Below are 19,180 nucleotides of genomic sequence, written 5' to 3' on the forward strand. Positions count from 1 at the left end.
TAAAGAATTAATTTAAATTGACTTTTATTCACTCTAAACTTTTTAACTGTTGTCTATTATAAAAGTTAATTAAAATCAATTTTATTATTGTCAACTCTTGCATTTATAGTACAAATTAATTATAATTGACTTTTTTTTATTGAATTTACTATCTACTGTTTAAGGTGATGCAATATAACGCGTGGATGTACAAATATTTATTTCTATAGGTACAATAGTTTTAAAGTGTTCATGTTTTTATTTTATTTTATCATTATTTTAATATAGATTAAGATAAAATTAGTTATTCAAGATGTTATATAATTTTTTTGAAATATTTTTATTTATATATAAAATTCATAATACTTAATACATTATTTTCATTATTTTTAAATAAATTATTTTTAAATTATTTTTAATTTTATTAATTTTTTATTTTAAGACATACTATTTAATAAATTATTATTTTTAATGAAAGATAATGTTTTAAACAATTTTATTATATATACTCATTTATAAAATATAAATTTTCTTTAATTATTAAAATATATATATATATATATTTTGAGACATACTGCTGATTAGTATCGTTTAAAAAGCAGGTATGATCCTTTAAGAAATGAATTATCTCCTTATAAAATTTTATAAATGTGATTTAAAAAAACAGCGTAAAAGGAATATCCAAAAAATATACCTCCTCGAGACTTTGAAAACATCTTTCATAAACTCAGCAGAAAATATATTAAAAGATTAAAGAGAAGAAATTTTCCGTTTTAGTCAATAAGTGTATTTCTTATCTTCATTCATCCAAACAGTACACATCGCATCATTTCATCAATTCAAAGTGTTGTTTGTTTTTAAAACTAAACAAGATTATACAAATTCAAAATGTTACTTTTTTTAAAAATTAAAGTAAATTATTTTAAATTTCATAAAAAATATTTAATGGAAAAATAATATAAAGCGCGTGCAATGCAGGGGATTAAAGTACAAGTAGAATGAAAGAGGGTGTGTTGTGTCGGCTATTCTTCTGAAGAGAAGCCCTAACACTAACAGCCGCAGAATCACACAAACTCACCCATCTCTGCTATCGCTCACAAAACCGCACACGACACGAACATAGATTCTCCCGATGACGAAAATTTTAGTAATCGGAAAGAGGAGCGTGGCGTTGACTCCTCAGAAATCAAATTGGGGCTCCCTTCTACAGAGGTTGAGGAACCCATTTGGTTTTCATGCCTCGCTCCCTCCCAAGTCGATACTTGGCGTTCCGAGGGATTTTTAACTCTTTATTATTATTCTTTTTCTCTATCTATAGTGCTTCTTCTCTTCACAATCTGTTTAAGTGCAATGGTGAGTCCATTCTTGTCTTCTTGATCCAATATTCTGAAGGTGACGAATTAAAAAAATGGAGGTAATTTACTCCTTCAAGGATTTATGCTTTCCATTAATTTAGTCTCTTCCCAATAATTAAGATATTAATTCTTTCAAATATAAAATATTTTTATTTTGATTATTAACTTAATAATTTAAGACTTTTGATATTATTTGAGGAATTTATTTAATATCATAATTTTGTAACATTTAATTAATATTAAATAATTTTTATAATATTTTTTATTAAAATATAGTATAACATAAATAAAAATGCATTTAATATCATTACTATTAATATATTTTAAATAATTAATAAAATAAAAAGCGTTACATATTTTATAAACTCGTACATGAACATAATGGTGCAAGGTTTTATTGAGATTTTTACAGTATAAAAAAAAAAAAACTCAAAGTCTATTTAATTATCCAAATAAACCAAAATCAATTTGGCCAAATTCGATTCTCAAGAAACTAAATTTTGAGTTGGCCTTTTTTTTCATTTTTTAATTTTATTTAATATTTTTATATAATAAAATAAATATTATTATTTAAATTATATTTATATATTTATATTTTGTTAAAATAAATATTTATAATATATTATTCTAATAAATATTTATAAATATTTTATTAGTTATATATAATAAAATAAGTTTTATTATTTGAATTATGTTTATATTTTTATATTATTTAAAAATGAATAAAAACAAAAATAATATTAATTTTAAATGTTTATTAAAATTTATTTGACATATTTAAGATAATAAATAAAATTTTTATTTTTTTATTATATTATTTAATATAATTTTGATTTTTTGTAAATGATATTAATATTATATTCTGAAATTATATTTTTGGTTATTTAATATTATACTTTTAAAAAAAATAAAAATTACAACTATAATTTATTTAATTTTATATATTTATAAAATAAATAAAATTATTAAATAATAACTAATTTATTTATTTATTTTGAAATATTAATCTTTATTAAAATTTGTACATAATTATTTATTTAAAAAAATATGTTATTAATATTAATAAACATAATTAAATAATATTATGTAGATATATTATATATATAATTATAGATTTAATATAAATTACAAATATTAAAAATTTAAAAGTTGTAATGACATTTATAAAATTAAAAATGACATTAAGAAAAATTTAAAATAATAACAACAACATAAATCAATGACGGGAACTAGAAGTTTGAACGATATTTGGACATGTCTTCCTTGTGTGATCAGGGGTGTGACAATAAGAACAATTTTTTACCCGATTTTGTTGTTCTCTAATGTCTATATCTGTTCTTATCCTACTGGACTTGGGTCGACCCTTTGAAATTCTTTTCAGTTTTAGATTTGGACACAAAGTTAGGCCGGTGTAAGTTGGCAATAGTTTTCGTGAGTTCTCCAAACTGACTTTCGTATACTTTAGAAACTTGTTGTAAGGTATACACGGGAGATATGTAGATGTCAAAGTTGTGGTGTGCATGTAAACATGGAGCAAGTACATACGAGCATGAGATGTGAACTTTTTGAAATTTGTCACAATCACACCACATTTCATCTAACCGTACTGTAAATCTTCCTACAAGTCAAATTTTTGTCGAATGTTGCGTTTCTTCGACTAAAAATCTAGTGCTTGTTCTATCAAAGGTGATGACTCTATGAGTGTTCTCATTTGATTGTGCATCTTGAATTGCTTTAGTTGCAACCTTCGAGTACATATATCCAGCATTAATCTTTGCATTTACTTCCATATTTCTGTCAATGAAGAACTTATTACAATAGGTGTATGTTGTCATGATCATGGAGCAAATTGGTAAGTTTTTAGTTTTCTTCAAGACCGAATTGATTGACTCTGCTAGATTTGTTGTCATGTGTCTCCAGCATCGTTCATTGTCCTATGTCAGTGTCCATTTTTCCTTGGGATGTTGTCCAACCATTGTGCAACTTTAGGATTATTATCTTTTACTATGTTGTAATAGTAAAAAACTCTCGATTCAGTCATCCTATATGTTGAAAACAAGATTACAAATTCAATTAATATAACTAACTAAGCAATTGTATAAAATATTAATGATAATATAGACTACGTAAAAATTAAAATTACCTATATTGACTACATCTTTTTTTAGTGTAACGTTTTTGAATCGTCGCATGAAGTTTTGTGCAATGTGTCTAATATAATAGACATGGACAAAATTATTTTCTTTCCAACTACTTTTATTTTTAAAGTATGCACTTCTTATAGCCTCATGACGATCCGAAATAAGGCACAACCCCTCTTGCGAGGTTACGTATCTCCTTAAGTTTTTTAAAAAACAAAAATTATGTATCGCTAGTTTCACCTTCAATCACAGCAAAGATAATAAAAAATATGTTGTTGCAGTTGTCTTACGCAGCTGCCACTGATAAAATCTGCATCGTACTTACCAGTCTTTCCAAGACAACTTTCCTACAATGCTTCAATTCCTCTCCTCCTTTTACTCCTCTTCTTTCTTTTTTCTCTCGATCTTCTATTTTTTTTTTTTTTTTTTGTATTTTAGCAATAGATTTGTGTTCAGAGTTATTCGCTCGACCACTTGTACTCCCCTAGCAAAAATTGCTCAAACTCATCCTATTACTTATACAAGTACTCGAATCAAAATCTAAGGTTATCTGATGACTTGACGGTTAAAATCGGCATTGCTGTTTTGGTTATGAATTTAACCAACCGAATCCAATCATTGCCCACCCCACTAAGGAGAGAATTTTATGTTTTTTTTTTTTATAATATAGTTGTTTGGGTTTGAAATAGGAAAATATCAATTAAATATTAAAAAATTATACTGTTAATGTATATATATATGTACCTCAATAATAATTATTGGTTTTTATTATAATTTAAAAATTTATTATATTTTTCAATTAGTTTACAAAACTTTTTACACATTAAAATTAAATATTTTAATAATTGTGTAATTCATATTTTATATGCATACTCAACAACAATTTTAACTTTTATAACTCATCTTTCGTTCTAGACTATGTTAAATCCGACGAAGAATATTCACAAAGCATGTCTTAATCCTTTGGTGTCCTATGAAGTCGTTGCACGCGAAACGAATTCTTCAATCCACACAATTATCCTATCCAATCCTATCCTGTTGACTAAGAAATATTGCACGAATAACCTGATTGCGCAAGCATTTATTTTTTATTTTTTTAAAGCATAAATAACCGTTGCATTAATACGTTAGTAGTCATTTTTTTATTTTATTCCTTTAAATTATAAGTATCAATATTATATTTTTATAATTTTATTTTTAGTTTTTTTAAAATAATTTTTATTTTAACATTTTTGTATGAATTTAATTTTAATTATTATTTATGAAAATTATTTATACTGTCTAGTAGTTAAAATACTATATATATATATAATTTTTAAATTAATTATTATAGAAAATTATATTTTACTGATGCGAGAGTACAGTATAATGTTTTTACATTCTCAATGAATTTTAATGAAAATCTTTGATATAAAGCAAATGTTGTTTTATAAAATCAAATATTAAAATAAAAGAATATAAACAAAAGAATTAAGGTAATTGAAGTATTAAAACAAGAGTTTCCGAAGCTCACCTAAGGTTCCTTGGAAAGTCAAAAGTAGGTGGCAAAAAATAGAAACTTAAAAAAAATGAAAGTGGAATAAGAAAACTACACATATTATGAATCCCTGTTGGAAGTTGCAATGAGTTGCGATGTTGGTCCGCGCGAGAAACAAGAGAAGCAGAGATGCCGAAAGTGCGAAGGATAAGGAAGAAGAAGAAATTCCACACAAACCGTTCGTCAAAGTCGCGGCTATTTGCGGCTCTTTGCGTAAAGCTTCCTACAACAGAGGCCTCATCCGTGCTGGTAATTATTTACTCTCTTCCATTATTTTTATAATAATCTTTCATCTAAAACGCAGAAGAGAAGAGAATATTATCTATATTGGGGTTGTGATCTGGTGCGGTGGGATGTAGCGATAGAGCTGACGAATGAGCAAATGCAAGGCGTCGACGTGGAGTACATTGAGATAGCGGCGTTGCCGATGATGAACACCGATCTGGAAGTGGACGGGACGTATCCCGCAGAAGTAGAAGCGTTCCGTGAAAAGGTTGTGAAGGCTGATTCATGTCTCTTTGCTTCTCCCGATTACAACTACTCCATCACTCGTACGCTACTTTCGTTTCAATTTTCTTGTTTATAATCGCTTGCTTAATTGGTTTCAGTGTTTTCTATTCCAAATACAATTGTTTTCTAGTTAGTTTTATCCATATCCAGTAATCAATTTAAACATTTTAAATTATGGAAGTAATAAATGAATTTGTTGTATTAAAAATACAATATCCTCTTACATACACATCATACTTATTCTATTATAATAATAGAAGATTTTGAATAACATTTTTATTTTAATATCATCAAATAGTTGTAATCATTTTATTTTTAATTTAAAGCACTAATAAAAAAATTGAGACTTAATTAAGTTTTTGTTTTCTATAAGTATAAGTCTTTATGTAATTAGTTTCTATAAATATTTTTGTTAGAAAATAGTACTTGATAATTTAGGAATTAGTCCTTACAATTAACTCTTCTTCTGTTAAGTGATGAGCTGGTTGACGGAAAAATAACTCAACACTTTATGTGGCGTTATGTAGTCCAATCACTTCTTATGTGACATGCCACGTTATTTATTATTTTATTTTTTATTATTTAAAATTAAAATTTACAAATAAATTTCTAAAATTATTTTATATAATTACATTAAAACTCTTTCACCTTTCACTTTTCTCCTCTTTCTCCAATCTTTTCTGTCACCTCAGCTTTCCTCTACCCCTATCCCTCTCTTTTCCTCCACCTCCACTCCTCCACAACCCCTTCCTTTCTTCTTTCCCACACCCCAAAACATCCAAATCTGCTGGAAATTTAATTATAAGATTTGATCCACAAAACATACTTATCAGAACTTGCACATGTAACGATTTGAAAACCCCTTAGCTCAACTCACTCTAAAGCCACTGTTTCACACCCAACCCAACCCAAGCCCTAAGAATTTGGGCCAAGAGGAAACTGCACGACATGCTCATCATCTATCCCACGTTACATATACAAAAATCGTGATTTATGTCACTTCTTAACCACATTATATGTATCCCCAAAATTACTGAATTAAACCTTAAAATTTATCCCATCGTGATATGCATATGCTTGTATAGTGAAATGGACATGTAGATATGATATCCATCTTTCACTTGGCCTGCAAAAGAAAGCCTCATAATTTCAAGAATTGGTCCTAATTCCTTTCATTGAACACATCATGGACATGTAGATAGATATCCATCTTCCACTTGGCTCGCAAAAGAAAGTCCCGTAATTTACGAACACATCGTAGGCTTGCATGTGAAAGTGCACATAGTGTGTGTTTGTACCACTAGGAATTGTTAATGAAAATAATGGCCACTTCCCAGTTGACCCATCAAAGCACGTAATCAGCAAGCACAAATTTGGACCCAAATCACCAATTTTTTTTAGCCAAGCAAGACTCACCAAATTGGTAATAGACACTCTATTAAGAGAATATTCAACAAACTAATTTCCACAATCCGTCAGTTTCAGCCAACATTTACTTTTACCTACTCTTGTTAGTATCACTAGGTGATGTAATTATTCTCACTAGTGGAAAAAAAACTTTTTACATCGGTTAAAGAAGCCTTTTACATTAGTTTCGTATCCGATGTAGATATAGGCGATGTAAAAAGTCCATACTTTGTATATTGGTTGTTAAAAATTGATATAAAAAGTGTCACTTTCTACATTGGCTATTTATAATAACCGATGTAAAAAATGTTCTTAATGTTCATCTTTATCAATGACGTCAGTATTTCTCTTCTCTGAGAGTTTTAACGTTCATGTCAATATTATCAATATATTTTTTTAAGTTAAATTAAAATCCATAAACGTCAGTGTTTATGATGTTCGTTGTGTTCTTCAAGTTCATTGTGTTTTTTAAGTTCTTCATGTTTGTCGTATTTGTCGTGTTGATTGTATTCATCGTGTTTGCTGTGTTCATCGTGTTTCATTATTGTTCATCTTTGTTTGAATATGAAACATAAAGAAGATGCAATGTTCATCAAATCGTTTAATAAGGAAAAAGAAACAACAAAAAGTAAAACAACAAAAAAATGAAAGAAATTAAAATAATTGATGTACCTGAAAAATCTTTGCATGTTCGTTGTCCACCTAGTTAATAGAACAGAAATTTCAGAAACTTAAGAAAAATTTGTGTTTCAGTCTCCAATTTATGCTATTTCGCTGACGTATATCTAAAAATTTAAAATTTGAATTGATTTTTCATCGGTTCCCAGAAACAACCGATGTAGAATATACATTTTACATTGGTTGTTAAAATAACCGATGTAGAAAAGTTTGAATAAATTTCAAAAATACCATCACATTTTTTTTACATCGGTTATTTTTACAACCGATATAAAAATTACTTTTCACATCAGTTTTTTTGACAACAAATGTAGAAAGGTTTGCAAAAATTTCAAAAATGTCATCGCACCTTTTTTCACCTTTTTTCACAAAAAATTGATGTAAAATCATGTTGTAAAAAGTGTTTTTGTACTAGTGTCTCATTTGTTAATTGATTTCTATAAACATTTATTTCTCCCCTTTGGGTTTTGGGTTGATTAGTGGGTTGGTTTAGATTGGGCCTTTTATTAATTTGTTCTTCACCTTTCCTTTGATGATGAACCTAGTTTATGAGGTGGATGAGAGAAGTTTTTGTGGGTCTAGGTATAGCTTGTGGATGAGGTGGTTGATGGTGTTGGTGATAAGTTTAGTGGGTTGGGAGGAGGGATGTGAGGAGGAGGAGGGGAAGAGGTTGGGATTATGAGTGTGGGGTGGGAGAAAGAAGAGGAGGTGAAAGTAGAGGTGTGGGTGTAAGGAAGAAGAAGGGAATGGGTTGTGGACGAGTGGCTGTGAAAGGGAGAAGAAGGGAAGGGATGAGAGAATAAAAAATTGAATTTCTTTGCAAATATAAAAATTAATTTTAAAAATAAAACAATAAATGACGTGGCATGTCATGTAAAAAGTGATTAGGCTACATGGCGTCATGTGAAGTACTGAACTGGCTTCTGTCAGCCAGCTCAGCACTTAACAAATAGGGATTAACGACATAGACTAATTCTTAAATTACTAACTTTAGAAAGATCACTTCCTAACAAAAATATTTATAGGAACTAATCACAAAAAATCTTATATCTATAAGGACAAAATCATAATTAAGCCAAAAATTGACAAAGATATTATACTGTTAATATATTAAAATAATATATACAGAGAGGTGATTCTCCATATGCAGTATTAGAGAAATAATATATAAATATTGAATACAAAATTTGTAAAAAAATAAATTAATTAATCAAAATATGATTGAGTTGAGAAAACTTGATGATAACACCACGAACGAAAAAACATATGTATCAAAAGTATTTTGATTAAAAAAATAACTTTTGTAATAAGCGGCTTTGTTGACTTAGGTTTTTAAATTTAGTAGATAAATAATTAATAAAAGTAGCGTATATTTACGTAATAAAACTCTTTGAAATTAGAGTTTTAAACTAAAATTCTAAACAATTGTTATACACATTATCTATAGGATTGAGTTCTTTTAAAGCAGAGAGGAGAGGTGTAAGTGAAAAAATAATTTTTATCCACCTTTAATTTTAATTGAAATATGTTTAAAATATTATTAACTTAAAATTAACATTGAATAATTTTTTACTTTTTGCATTTTTTATTTTAAATATATATAAGGGATTAAATAATTTAAATTAATCTAAATTTTATAAGTACAATTTAGATAAATTTTTAATTTATCTGCGTCAAATTTAAGATAAAATATTATATAAAAAGTTATTAAACAGAATAAATTAAATATAATTTATACAAATAAAAGTAATTTCCTCGTAATATGTGTATAAGAAAGTAAACCTAGTGAGAATGTTATTTTTATACAAGAATGAGAATAAGAATCCTAAATTGTACAATTTTTATAGCTAGTCAAGATTAAAAAGAAATTAAAATTACATGATTATTTAAAAAAATTATGTCAATTTAAATTATCTTTTAAATTTTATTTTTAAATTTTGACTATTCATAATACAATTTAATAGTTGAGATATATTCTTACACTAAAAAATAATTTTCATTTCACATCTATGTGTATGTAATTTTTAGTGTTATTTCTACTTCAAAAAGATCATTATTTGGTTCTTTTGTTGAATGATGCTGCCATTAGTTGGGTCTTTACTAAACGGGATATTTTGTTCTCTAACATCAAGCTTGGCATCCTCTTTCGTCCCCTTCTTCATTTCCTCTATTCTTGGAGCTTGTTGATTGTTTTTTAAACTTGTCAAAATCACCTCATGTGCGATATTGTTCATCCTCTTTTTGAGGTATTATGATAAGTTTTGGTGAGGACCTGCATTCTTGTGTCGAGATTCAGCACCTTTGCTTCTTGCACATCCACTCGATTTGACATCTTGGGAGGCATGAATAACACATCTCATAATAGATTTTTTGCTATTTCCCCTCAATTGGAATTAGCATGTGGAACCAAAGTTAGAGAGGTACCAAACAAAACAAAAGTAAAGTCAAAGATAGAATTTCAAGAGAGTGAAGTAAGAGATACCAGTAGTTGTATTATTTAATATTCAAGGCCACTCAACTATTACATCAAAAAAACACTGGAGAGCAATAATAGACAAGGTTATAAATTGGATATAATAGACAAAGTTATAATAATTATATATTCTAAAAAAAATGGATAGAATATAAATTGGTGGATATTAAGAGAAGTAATAGACAAATATTGATGAATAAAGTGATAAAAAAAACATAAGACAAGGTTATTGTACTAATGTTTTCTATTTCAAAAGTATTTTGGACAAGAAGAATAGAAAAAGAAGAGTTGGAAGGGAATTTTGCACAATATTATAGCATGTTGTGGAATTATGTTGCTGAAATTTGAAAGAAGAATCATGAATCTAATGTTATGTTATGATACTAATGCTATAGATGGGTCAAAATATATTGAGTATCATCCAAAAAAAATAAAAATATTAAGGTGGAGATGAAATGGATTTTAATTATGATGTTAAAGAATTGGAGTTTAATTTGGATGTAAATGAAATAGGGTTTCTACTAGTGGGTCAAACAAAATACCTTACGACTAATATAATCCTTTGAAGAAGAGGAAATATTTTAAATTTAGGCTAGATATAAAGCTTAAAGAGGCCATAAAAGAATTATCTTTATTGCATGGATGGGTGTAAGATTTAAGAAGAATGATAAAATTAAATGCAGGAAAATTTTTAAGAAGCGAATGATTTTTGTAAGGTTGGAAGCTCACTTACACAAAGGTTAAAAACTTAAAAGGATAATTAAGAATATATATGGTAAAAGTTATAATGATCGTCTATCCACAAAAAAATAAGATAGAAGATAAAATAGTGAATATTATGAAAAGTAATAGACAAATATTGCTTAATAAAGTAATACAAAACATTAAACAAGGTTATTGTACTAATATTTCTCTTTCAAAAGTATTTTGGGCTAGAAGAATGAAAAAAGAAAAGATGGACAAGAATTTTGCACTAACACTTAACAAGTTGTAAGTTTATGTTGCTGAAAAAGGCAAATCATAAATCTAATGTTATGTTACGAACTAATACATGACTAGATGAAAGGTGAAAGAAATATTTTTTTTATAGGAGAGTGAGAGGTGTTAATCTGGACCTTATAATTATACATGGATGATCATGATTATGACATTTGGAAAGGCACATAATCATTTAAAAAGATCATGTGACTTTTTAAAAGATTCACATAATGTATATGTTTTAATTCTAACCATTCATAATGTTATCTAATAATTAAAATTTGTTTTTCTCACTCTCATATATGCCTATATTAGGTCTTAATAACTATCTCCTGAAGACACTATTTGGATGAATCTTATTAGTTGCAATAGATAGAAATCACACATGCATTTTAGGAGTAATATTATTTGTTTACATCATAACTAATCTTATATATTTCTAACTATTTACATTCACTTCTGTTGGATTAGTTTTAGCATTGTGAGAAACTATTATGTTTTGTAACAAAGAAGGTGTATAATACATGTTTATGCAAACATGAAGAAATACTACGTAGATGAAACTATATTGTGAAATAGATAGATAGCAGTCTCAAAGGTGAGCTACCTGAGCAAAATGAATGTAAGAATTGAATTTTTTTGTTACTTAAAATATACTAATTAAAAATAATTTTTTAAAATAGATATGACCTAAAACTATATTTATTTATTTTTATCATGCCTCATCGGAGACGATACTAAATCTCTAATAATGAATTCATGAATTAAGTTTTATTTTCTAATCATGTTATACATGTTAATAAATGATTAAAAAAAGGATAAATCTTAATAATTATTAAACTATTTTCAGTTATTTATGCATGTTATAACATAATTTTTTTCTTTGGATAAAAGTGCATTATCCTCTACACCCTTATACATATGATAAATAAAAATAAAAATTACCATTTGGTTTATTCATTACATATCTTCTTTATATCATTATATGAATTATACGTGAATTGAAAGTTTAATTCGGTTATTTTTCGAATTTATAGAAACTTTTGCATAAGTTAATTTTAAAAACTCTTCCTCTAAGCAATTAGCAGAGAGTATCATCTCATAGGAAATACTTATATTTTTAATAATAAAAAAATTAAAAATTTGGTATTTAAGTTTTTAATAATAAAAAATAAATATCATCTTTGTAAGTGTGATACTGTTTTTTTAATAATAATAAAAAAATAAGTATCACACTTGTAAGTGCGATATTCATTGTTGAGTGGCAAAAGAAAAAATATATAAAAAAAATTAGTTTCAAGCATATCTATTTTAATAATTTGTTTTTTAATTAGCTGAAACATGCTTAATCATTAATATCTATTACTGGATATATATATATATCATAAAAAGGTTTTAAAAAAAGAAATTTGAATGAGAAATTTAAGATTAAAGGAAAGAAATTACGAATTGAGAAATAACTTAGATATATTAGGAGGTAGTTAAAGTCTAATAAATGATTTTCTGTATGAGTTGGTGGACATGAATTTAAAGTGCAAAATTATTCAAATATATTTCAAGTACATTTATGAGAGATCATTTTTCATGCATACTTTTATAATTAAAGGGCATTCTTTGTACGTCTAATTTCAATGCTTTAATTTGTAATCAAAACATATTTAACTTACTTTGTATTTACAAGTTGCTTTGTGTGTAAGCATGCAATAATAGCAATACATTTTAACAAGTTATCTTATGTGTAATTTATTCATCCGTATTACCATTATCACATAGAAACATATATACCACACGCTACATATCAACTACCCATCCTATAAATGGACAAAAAATGTAGTTACCTACTAGACAAACTCATTTCTTGTCTCCTCACACTAGAACTTCAATTGGAAGAAGACTAAAAAAAATATGTAGAAGAAAGAAGGATGAACTAAGTAAAACACAAATTAAATAGGATGAATATGTCTATTACATGCAGCAAATGTGGAGCTTATGCACACAACATATTATTGTCAAAATGTGACATTACCACCACCTCATATAGTTCCAAAGAAGAAGAAAAAATAAAGAAAATTAAACAAGCAACAGCAAGTACTTCCTTCCACCTACCAATATTATATCTTCTTCAATGGGTATATTTACTTGAGCATTAAAATATATGTTATGGTATTTACTTACATATGCATATACTAGCCCCTATTATTCATTTACATGTGATTTTAAATTTTGTTAAATTACTATTATTGAGACATCACATTTAAATATGAAATTAGAGTGTGATAACTCATAATCAACACATTTACCGATCTACATTGTAATTCATTAAAGTGCAAATTGAAAGTGCATCATACATTATTATTTAGTTTTTACACTCTTTTCCCGTTACAATGACACCCTAAATCTATCTTATAATTTCTTTATTTGATCTTTATTACTCAGTAGTTCACAACTTTGAGATAACATGTCACCACAAATAACCAACTATAACGATAAATAAAAATAACCCATGCAAAACATAACAATAGCTTCAAAACCTAAATTATTTTTTTTAAATCTTTAATAATACCATATATTGTTTTTGCATCATGTGTATAGCTTGTTTAGATTTAAACTCATCCATTCATAAAAAAATCACAGCTCCATCACTTTTGTATCAATAATCCAACTGCCAATCATTTTAAATCTACAACCTAAACCTTTATCACCTCTATAAACATCGAATCCTAAAGCATTTCATAACTACAAGTTCATATAGAGATCATAATGTAATTATGTTTTACATACATAGACTACTTTATAAATAGTTGCGAAGGTATATGAATTAAATATGTGTTTTCATTTCTTTTTTGAAAACAAAGATTTTTGTTACTTCAAAAAACCTGATATTCTGTAATTTTTCTATTAGATGGAGTTACAATCTTTGTTAATTTTTTATACCTTAACGAAGTTTAAACAAATACGAAATATGGCATTTTTATCTATTTAGAAAGTAAAAAGGGAAAGTAGTGTCAAGATTGTGGTTATAACTAGTGCTTGAGGAAAAATTTGGATATGGGCAAGGGAATTAATTGCAAATATTCAATGTGACAATGATCATACCTAATGTTGTTGAGTGCATGTTGTTTTAATTGCATGCTACTTTCTAATTCTTCACTAAAATGTTTTACACCAATTTGCTAATTAAATGAAGAATTATCAATAATTTAATCCTAGTGACAATCATTATATATATAAATTTCTTTAATGATACATTATTTGTTTCTTAACTTCAAATTATGTGTAACATTAGCACCATTGAAGAACGCGTTAGATTGGGGATCAAGACCCCCAAATGTATGGGCTGGGAAAGCTGCTGCAGTTGTGAGTGCTGTTGGCGGTGGGAGAAGAGCGCAACTTCATCTTCGCCAAATTGGAGTTTTTCTTGATCTTCATTTTATCAACAAACCAGAGTTCTACTTGAATGCACATAGGCCACCGGGAAAGTTCAATAGCAATGGTGACTTGGTTGATTCCGAGACAAAGGAAAAGCTTAAAGAAATGCTTATATCCTTGCAATCGTTCACGTTAAGACTACAAGGCAAAAGCTGAATTGTTTTGGGTAACACAATAGAACAAGTACAAGAATAATTTAATTCGTTTTTAATGTTAGGAAAAAAAATGTTTTCTTTGAAGTATTCATGTGTTTTGAAGATATTAGTTAAGGAACAATAAATATATTTTATTATATATTTTTATTTATATTTATAAAGTATTGAATTATTACTTTAATGTTTTTTATATAATTCAATTACAATATCATAACATCCTCATTTTTACTGCATCAGTTATCCGTAAATGTAGTGCGTAATTCTGCAATTTCTTTAGAAAGATAAGATTAAAATTTACAAATAATTCTTTTACGAAGTTACTATGTAAGTTTTTAAAAGAAATTTTTATGATTTTTAATTTTGAAAATAAACAATTAAAAAAAACTACTCATTTATAGCAATTAAAAATGCTTATAAGGTAAAAAACAATTTAAATCTAAAAAAATTGTTAAGAATTAGATTGAATTATTTTGAAGCATAAAATGTTTCATATAATATTTAATTTGTTTAGAATATTGTGTATTTCTTGATGAGTTTATTTTGTATTTCTAAACATAAATCGATAATTGTTTTTTTATCAATTTTCTTGACGATTGAAAATTGTAATTTAATTTTCAATATGATAAATGATAAATAAAAAATAAAATTATAATAGAATTAAATGTTAAAATTATTTGAAATAATTGAGATTGATATATCCATAATTAATTAAGTGCTTCCTTAATCGATGAAAAAAAATAAATCAAAAACAGAAAAAGATAACTTCTCTTATCACTTTTTTAAATATTATATGTACGCGTATACTATCTGAACGGAAATAACAATAGCTTTGAAATGGTCAATCAAATTTACCATTATAATTCAATCTAATAACAATGACCATATCCACTAATAATAATAAAATTATTATAAATAAGTCTAATAACAATAATTAAATAATATATATTAAATAACATGGTTCAATATTTTAATATTCAATTAAAATTATAATAAAAATTAATTTATATCAGTCTATATATACTTAAGCATAAAAATAGAAAATTTTAGTGTAAAAAATTTAATATAATTTTTATTTCCTAAATTTATAATTTAATTGAATGATAGAATTATCTGCATGTTAATAAAGGTAAGCATTTGAATTTTTTCATCAATTAATTTTTATTTGAGTGTCTTATCTATGAATACCAATTTTAGAATAAAAAATAATTTTTTATAAATTTTAGAAATTAGAGTGTGAAATTGTGGCCTAATTTATTTAATTTTAAATTTATTATAATGAAAATGTGATTAATTTGATTAGGTTGTTTGTTTAAGCAGTGGTAGAAAATTGAACTGGTAGATCACCAATTTAATTATTCAAAAATTTTAATTTTCTATACAAATGTAAGAGATATAATTTCAAATTTAAAAATAAAGTGGAAGTGCACTAGAAAGAAGTCTCTTTATTTCATTTAATATGTAAAAGTTATTTTAGATGTAGTTTAATAATTAAATTGTACCTTTTACATATGTGTGTGTTAAGCTAGGTCGATGTGTTTTTTTATGAATTACTTGTTATATGATATATTCTTATGACGGCTTTGAATATACTTTTTTTATGTGTTTGATATGATGTTTAAATGAATTATAATTGATGCAGGAGAATTAAGATCTTTATTATGGACTACTTAGTGATTAGGAGTGTTTATGGATTATATTTTTATTAAAGCAAGGTATAGAGGAAATAATATTGTGGCCATCAAGAGTGGAGAAGCATGGTTGGAGGAGGTGGAAGATATCAAAGAGTTTGTGTTTGACCATTTTAGGTATCATTTTGAAGCAAGATGTTGGAGGAGACTCACATTGGATGAGGTGTACTTTCAAGAGCTCTCTAAGGAGGCAAATGATTCATTGATGCAACATTTCACCTTGGAGGAAGTGGTGGATATGATTCACTCGTGCTCTGAGGATAAAAGCTCAGGATCAGATGTGTTCAATTTCGCATTCTTAAAGAAATTCTGGCCATTGCTAAAGGAAGAGATTATGTGGATGTTGAGGGACTTTTATAGAAATGCATCATTCCCAAAAGAAATAAATTCCTATTTTGTGGCCCTTATTCCTAAAACGACGTGTCCACAAGGTTTAGAGGAAGATAGGTCAATTTCTTTAGTCGGTTGCTTATACAAGGTTGTGGCAAAGTTATTGGCCAATAGGTTGAAAAGGGTGCTTGATCCGGTAATCGCTCATACTCAAACAACCTTTGTCCCTAAGAGACTCATGTTAGAAGGGTTAGCCACTTTGAATGAGGTCATAGATTGGGTGAAGAAGAAAAGGAAGCCATGTTTCATACTCAAAGTGGATTATGAGAAGGCTTATGATTCAATTGAATGGTCTTTCTTGATCTATATGCTCCGGAAGTTGGGTTTTAATGAAGAATGGATTCGTTGGATAGAGGCATGTGTGTGTGGTGGCCATTTATCAATCTTGGTGAATGGAAGTGAAACAAAAGAGTTTGAAATAGGAAGAGGTTTGAAGCAAGGTGACCCTTTGGCCCTGTTTTTATTTATTACTGTAGTGGAGGCATTAGGGGGCCTTATGAGAATGGCAAGGGAGAAGGGTATGTTTCAAGGGTTGGAGATAGAGGGGGGGGGTACTCATATTACTCACCTACAATTTGCGGATGACACCATTATTGTAAGTGGGGCAAAGTGGGAGAACCAATGGTGTATTAAGGCGATTTTACGTTGTTTTGAACTGGCTTCTGGAATGAAAATCAACTTTCACAAGAGTAAGCTCATTGGTGTGAACATTGATCACGACTTTGTGGACCAAGCGTCAAGTTTCTTTCATTGCAAAATTAGCTCAATTCCCTTCCATTTTTTGAGAATTCTAGTGGGGGCCAATCCTAGAAAGAGGAGCACATGGGAAAGACTAATAGACATGTTGAAATCTAGATTGGGGAGTTGGAAGACCCGATTCTTGTCTATTGGAGGAAGGGTGACCTTATTAAATGCGGTTCTTAATAGCATTCCTATTCACTACCTTTTGTTTTATAAGATGCCAAAAGGGGGTGGTTAAGGAAGTGATTCAAATCCAAAGGAGGTTCCTATGGGGAGATGTCAAGGATACAAAGAAAATCTCATGGGTTAAATGGGAGGTAGTGTGTAAGAACAAAGAGATAGGCGGTTTGGGAGTAAAGCATATTGAGCATTTCAATTGGGCCTTGTTGGAAAAGTGGGCATGGAGAGCCTTAAACAATCAAAGCAACTTATAGGGGTATCCTTAGAGCAAGATATGGTTATGATTTTGCTATTTCAAATGTAAAGTTCTCTAACTCAAAGGCATCTTGGTAGTGGAGAGGTGTGAGGAAAGTTGTGAGCCTAGCTAATGGGTGGGGGGTTAATGGTACAAAGAAAGTGATGGGTGATGGGGGACCGTTAAGTTTTGGAGGGAGGTTTGGCTTTGTGTTTACAGCTTCAAAAACTTATTTCCTAGGCTATACAACTTGGCATTAGATAAAGACAGCCTTGTGAGGGAAAATGGAGTGTGGATAGATGGGAGATGGGAATGGAGAATAGGTTGGAGGAGGCAATTGAGACAGGTGGAGGTAACCATTTTCTCTGACTTGTTTTCTATATTGCAGGGACACTAACCTATTCAAAATTCTTTAGATAGATGGGTGTGGATGAAAGATAGAGTCAAAGGATACAATGTAAAATCTGGGTATCATGCTATTCAAAATTTCTGTAGTGGAGAGATAGCTTTGGAACAAGTCCCTGGTGTAATTCTTAAAAAGATTTGGCTTTGTTGGACACCCCACAAAGTCAAAGTATTTATATGGCAAGTCTTGCATAATGGTTTTCCCTCTAAACTCAACTTGGTCTCAAGGGGTATGGGTCATATATTGGAAAATGATCTGTGTTTTGTGTGGTTGTGAGCCAGAATCGGCATTCCACTTGTTGTTTGAATGTGCATTTGCAAGGATAGTTTGGCATCAGATAGCTTCATGGATTCCAAAAACTTGTTCGGAGGGCAGGTGTACCCATCGAGAAGTAATAAAGGGTTCTTAAATTAAGTTTTTAAAATATCGCCCCATAAGGATTGTTTTCCAATTATTAAGAATTTTCTAATTCAATTGTTTAAGCTTCAAAGATATGAGATTAATTAAAACAAGAATTTATAAAATTAATTATAAACTAAGAACAAGGAATACAATGCACGTTCTAGTTAAACTTATCAGAGAGGAACCTAGGGCATATGGATTTTCTCATTCAATCCTTTATGTTATTTTTCTATTTAACTCTAAATCCAATTTTCTTGTGATTACCAATCATTCATACGAATACTATTAATACCCAGTAGTCATGCAATATTAATATTCTTTTCTCTAAATTAACATTCTCAATGGTCATGCAAGACATCAATTTAAGAAAGCTTAAGGAACCTATGAACTTGTTAATTTAATAACGATTAGAAGAGAAAGATTGGTTTGGTCCACTTAATCCTTTGTCTCGTTTTACCCTATAGATCTATTAATTAACTGAGGTACGGTCGCCTGA

At 28.1% G+C, this 19,180-nt stretch overlaps 2 protein-coding genes across 2 annotated transcripts; both read left to right on the top strand.

The window, feature by feature from the left end:
- Positions 1-5,099: 5,099 nt before the first annotated feature.
- On the top strand, positions 5,100-14,648 carry LOC113856120 (NADPH:quinone oxidoreductase-like). Its single transcript, XM_027487801.1, has 3 exons — positions 5,100-5,261; positions 5,372-5,563; positions 14,345-14,648. Exons 1-3 carry the CDS (start codon positions 5,108-5,110, stop codon positions 14,641-14,643), a joined length of 645 nt encoding a protein of 214 aa, XP_027343602.1. The 5' UTR covers positions 5,100-5,107; the 3' UTR covers positions 14,644-14,648.
- A 1,680-nt stretch (positions 14,649-16,328) lies between these two features.
- LOC113855643 lies at positions 16,329-17,699 on the top strand. The gene has a single exon (XM_027487273.1). The coding sequence runs from the start codon at positions 16,329-16,331 to the stop codon at positions 17,697-17,699; it is 1,371 nt and encodes a 456-aa protein (XP_027343074.1).
- The last annotated feature ends 1,481 nt before the right edge of the window (positions 17,700-19,180 follow it).

This window comes from Abrus precatorius, unplaced genomic scaffold (assembly GCF_003935025.1).
Source record: "Abrus precatorius isolate BTA unplaced genomic scaffold, Abrus_2018 Scaffold11, whole genome shotgun sequence".
Lineage (NCBI taxonomy): Eukaryota > Viridiplantae > Streptophyta > Magnoliopsida > Fabales > Fabaceae > Abrus > Abrus precatorius.

Excerpts from the sequence above, each read along its gene's own strand:
- LOC113856120 (XM_027487801.1), top strand. The coding sequence starts at position 5,108 with ATGTTGGTCCGCGCGAGAAACAAGAGAAGCAGAGATGCCGAAAGTGCG. Across the intron at positions 5,262-5,371 it reads CAGAGGCCTCATCCGTGCTG|CGATAGAGCTGACGAATGAG; the intron begins GTAATTATTTAC and ends GGTGGGATGTAG. Across the intron at positions 5,564-14,344 it reads TTACAACTACTCCATCACTC|CACCATTGAAGAACGCGTTA; the intron begins GTACGCTACTTT and ends GTGTAACATTAG.
- LOC113855643 (XM_027487273.1), top strand. The coding sequence starts at position 16,329 with ATGGATTATATTTTTATTAAAGCAAGGTATAGAGGAAATAATATTGTG.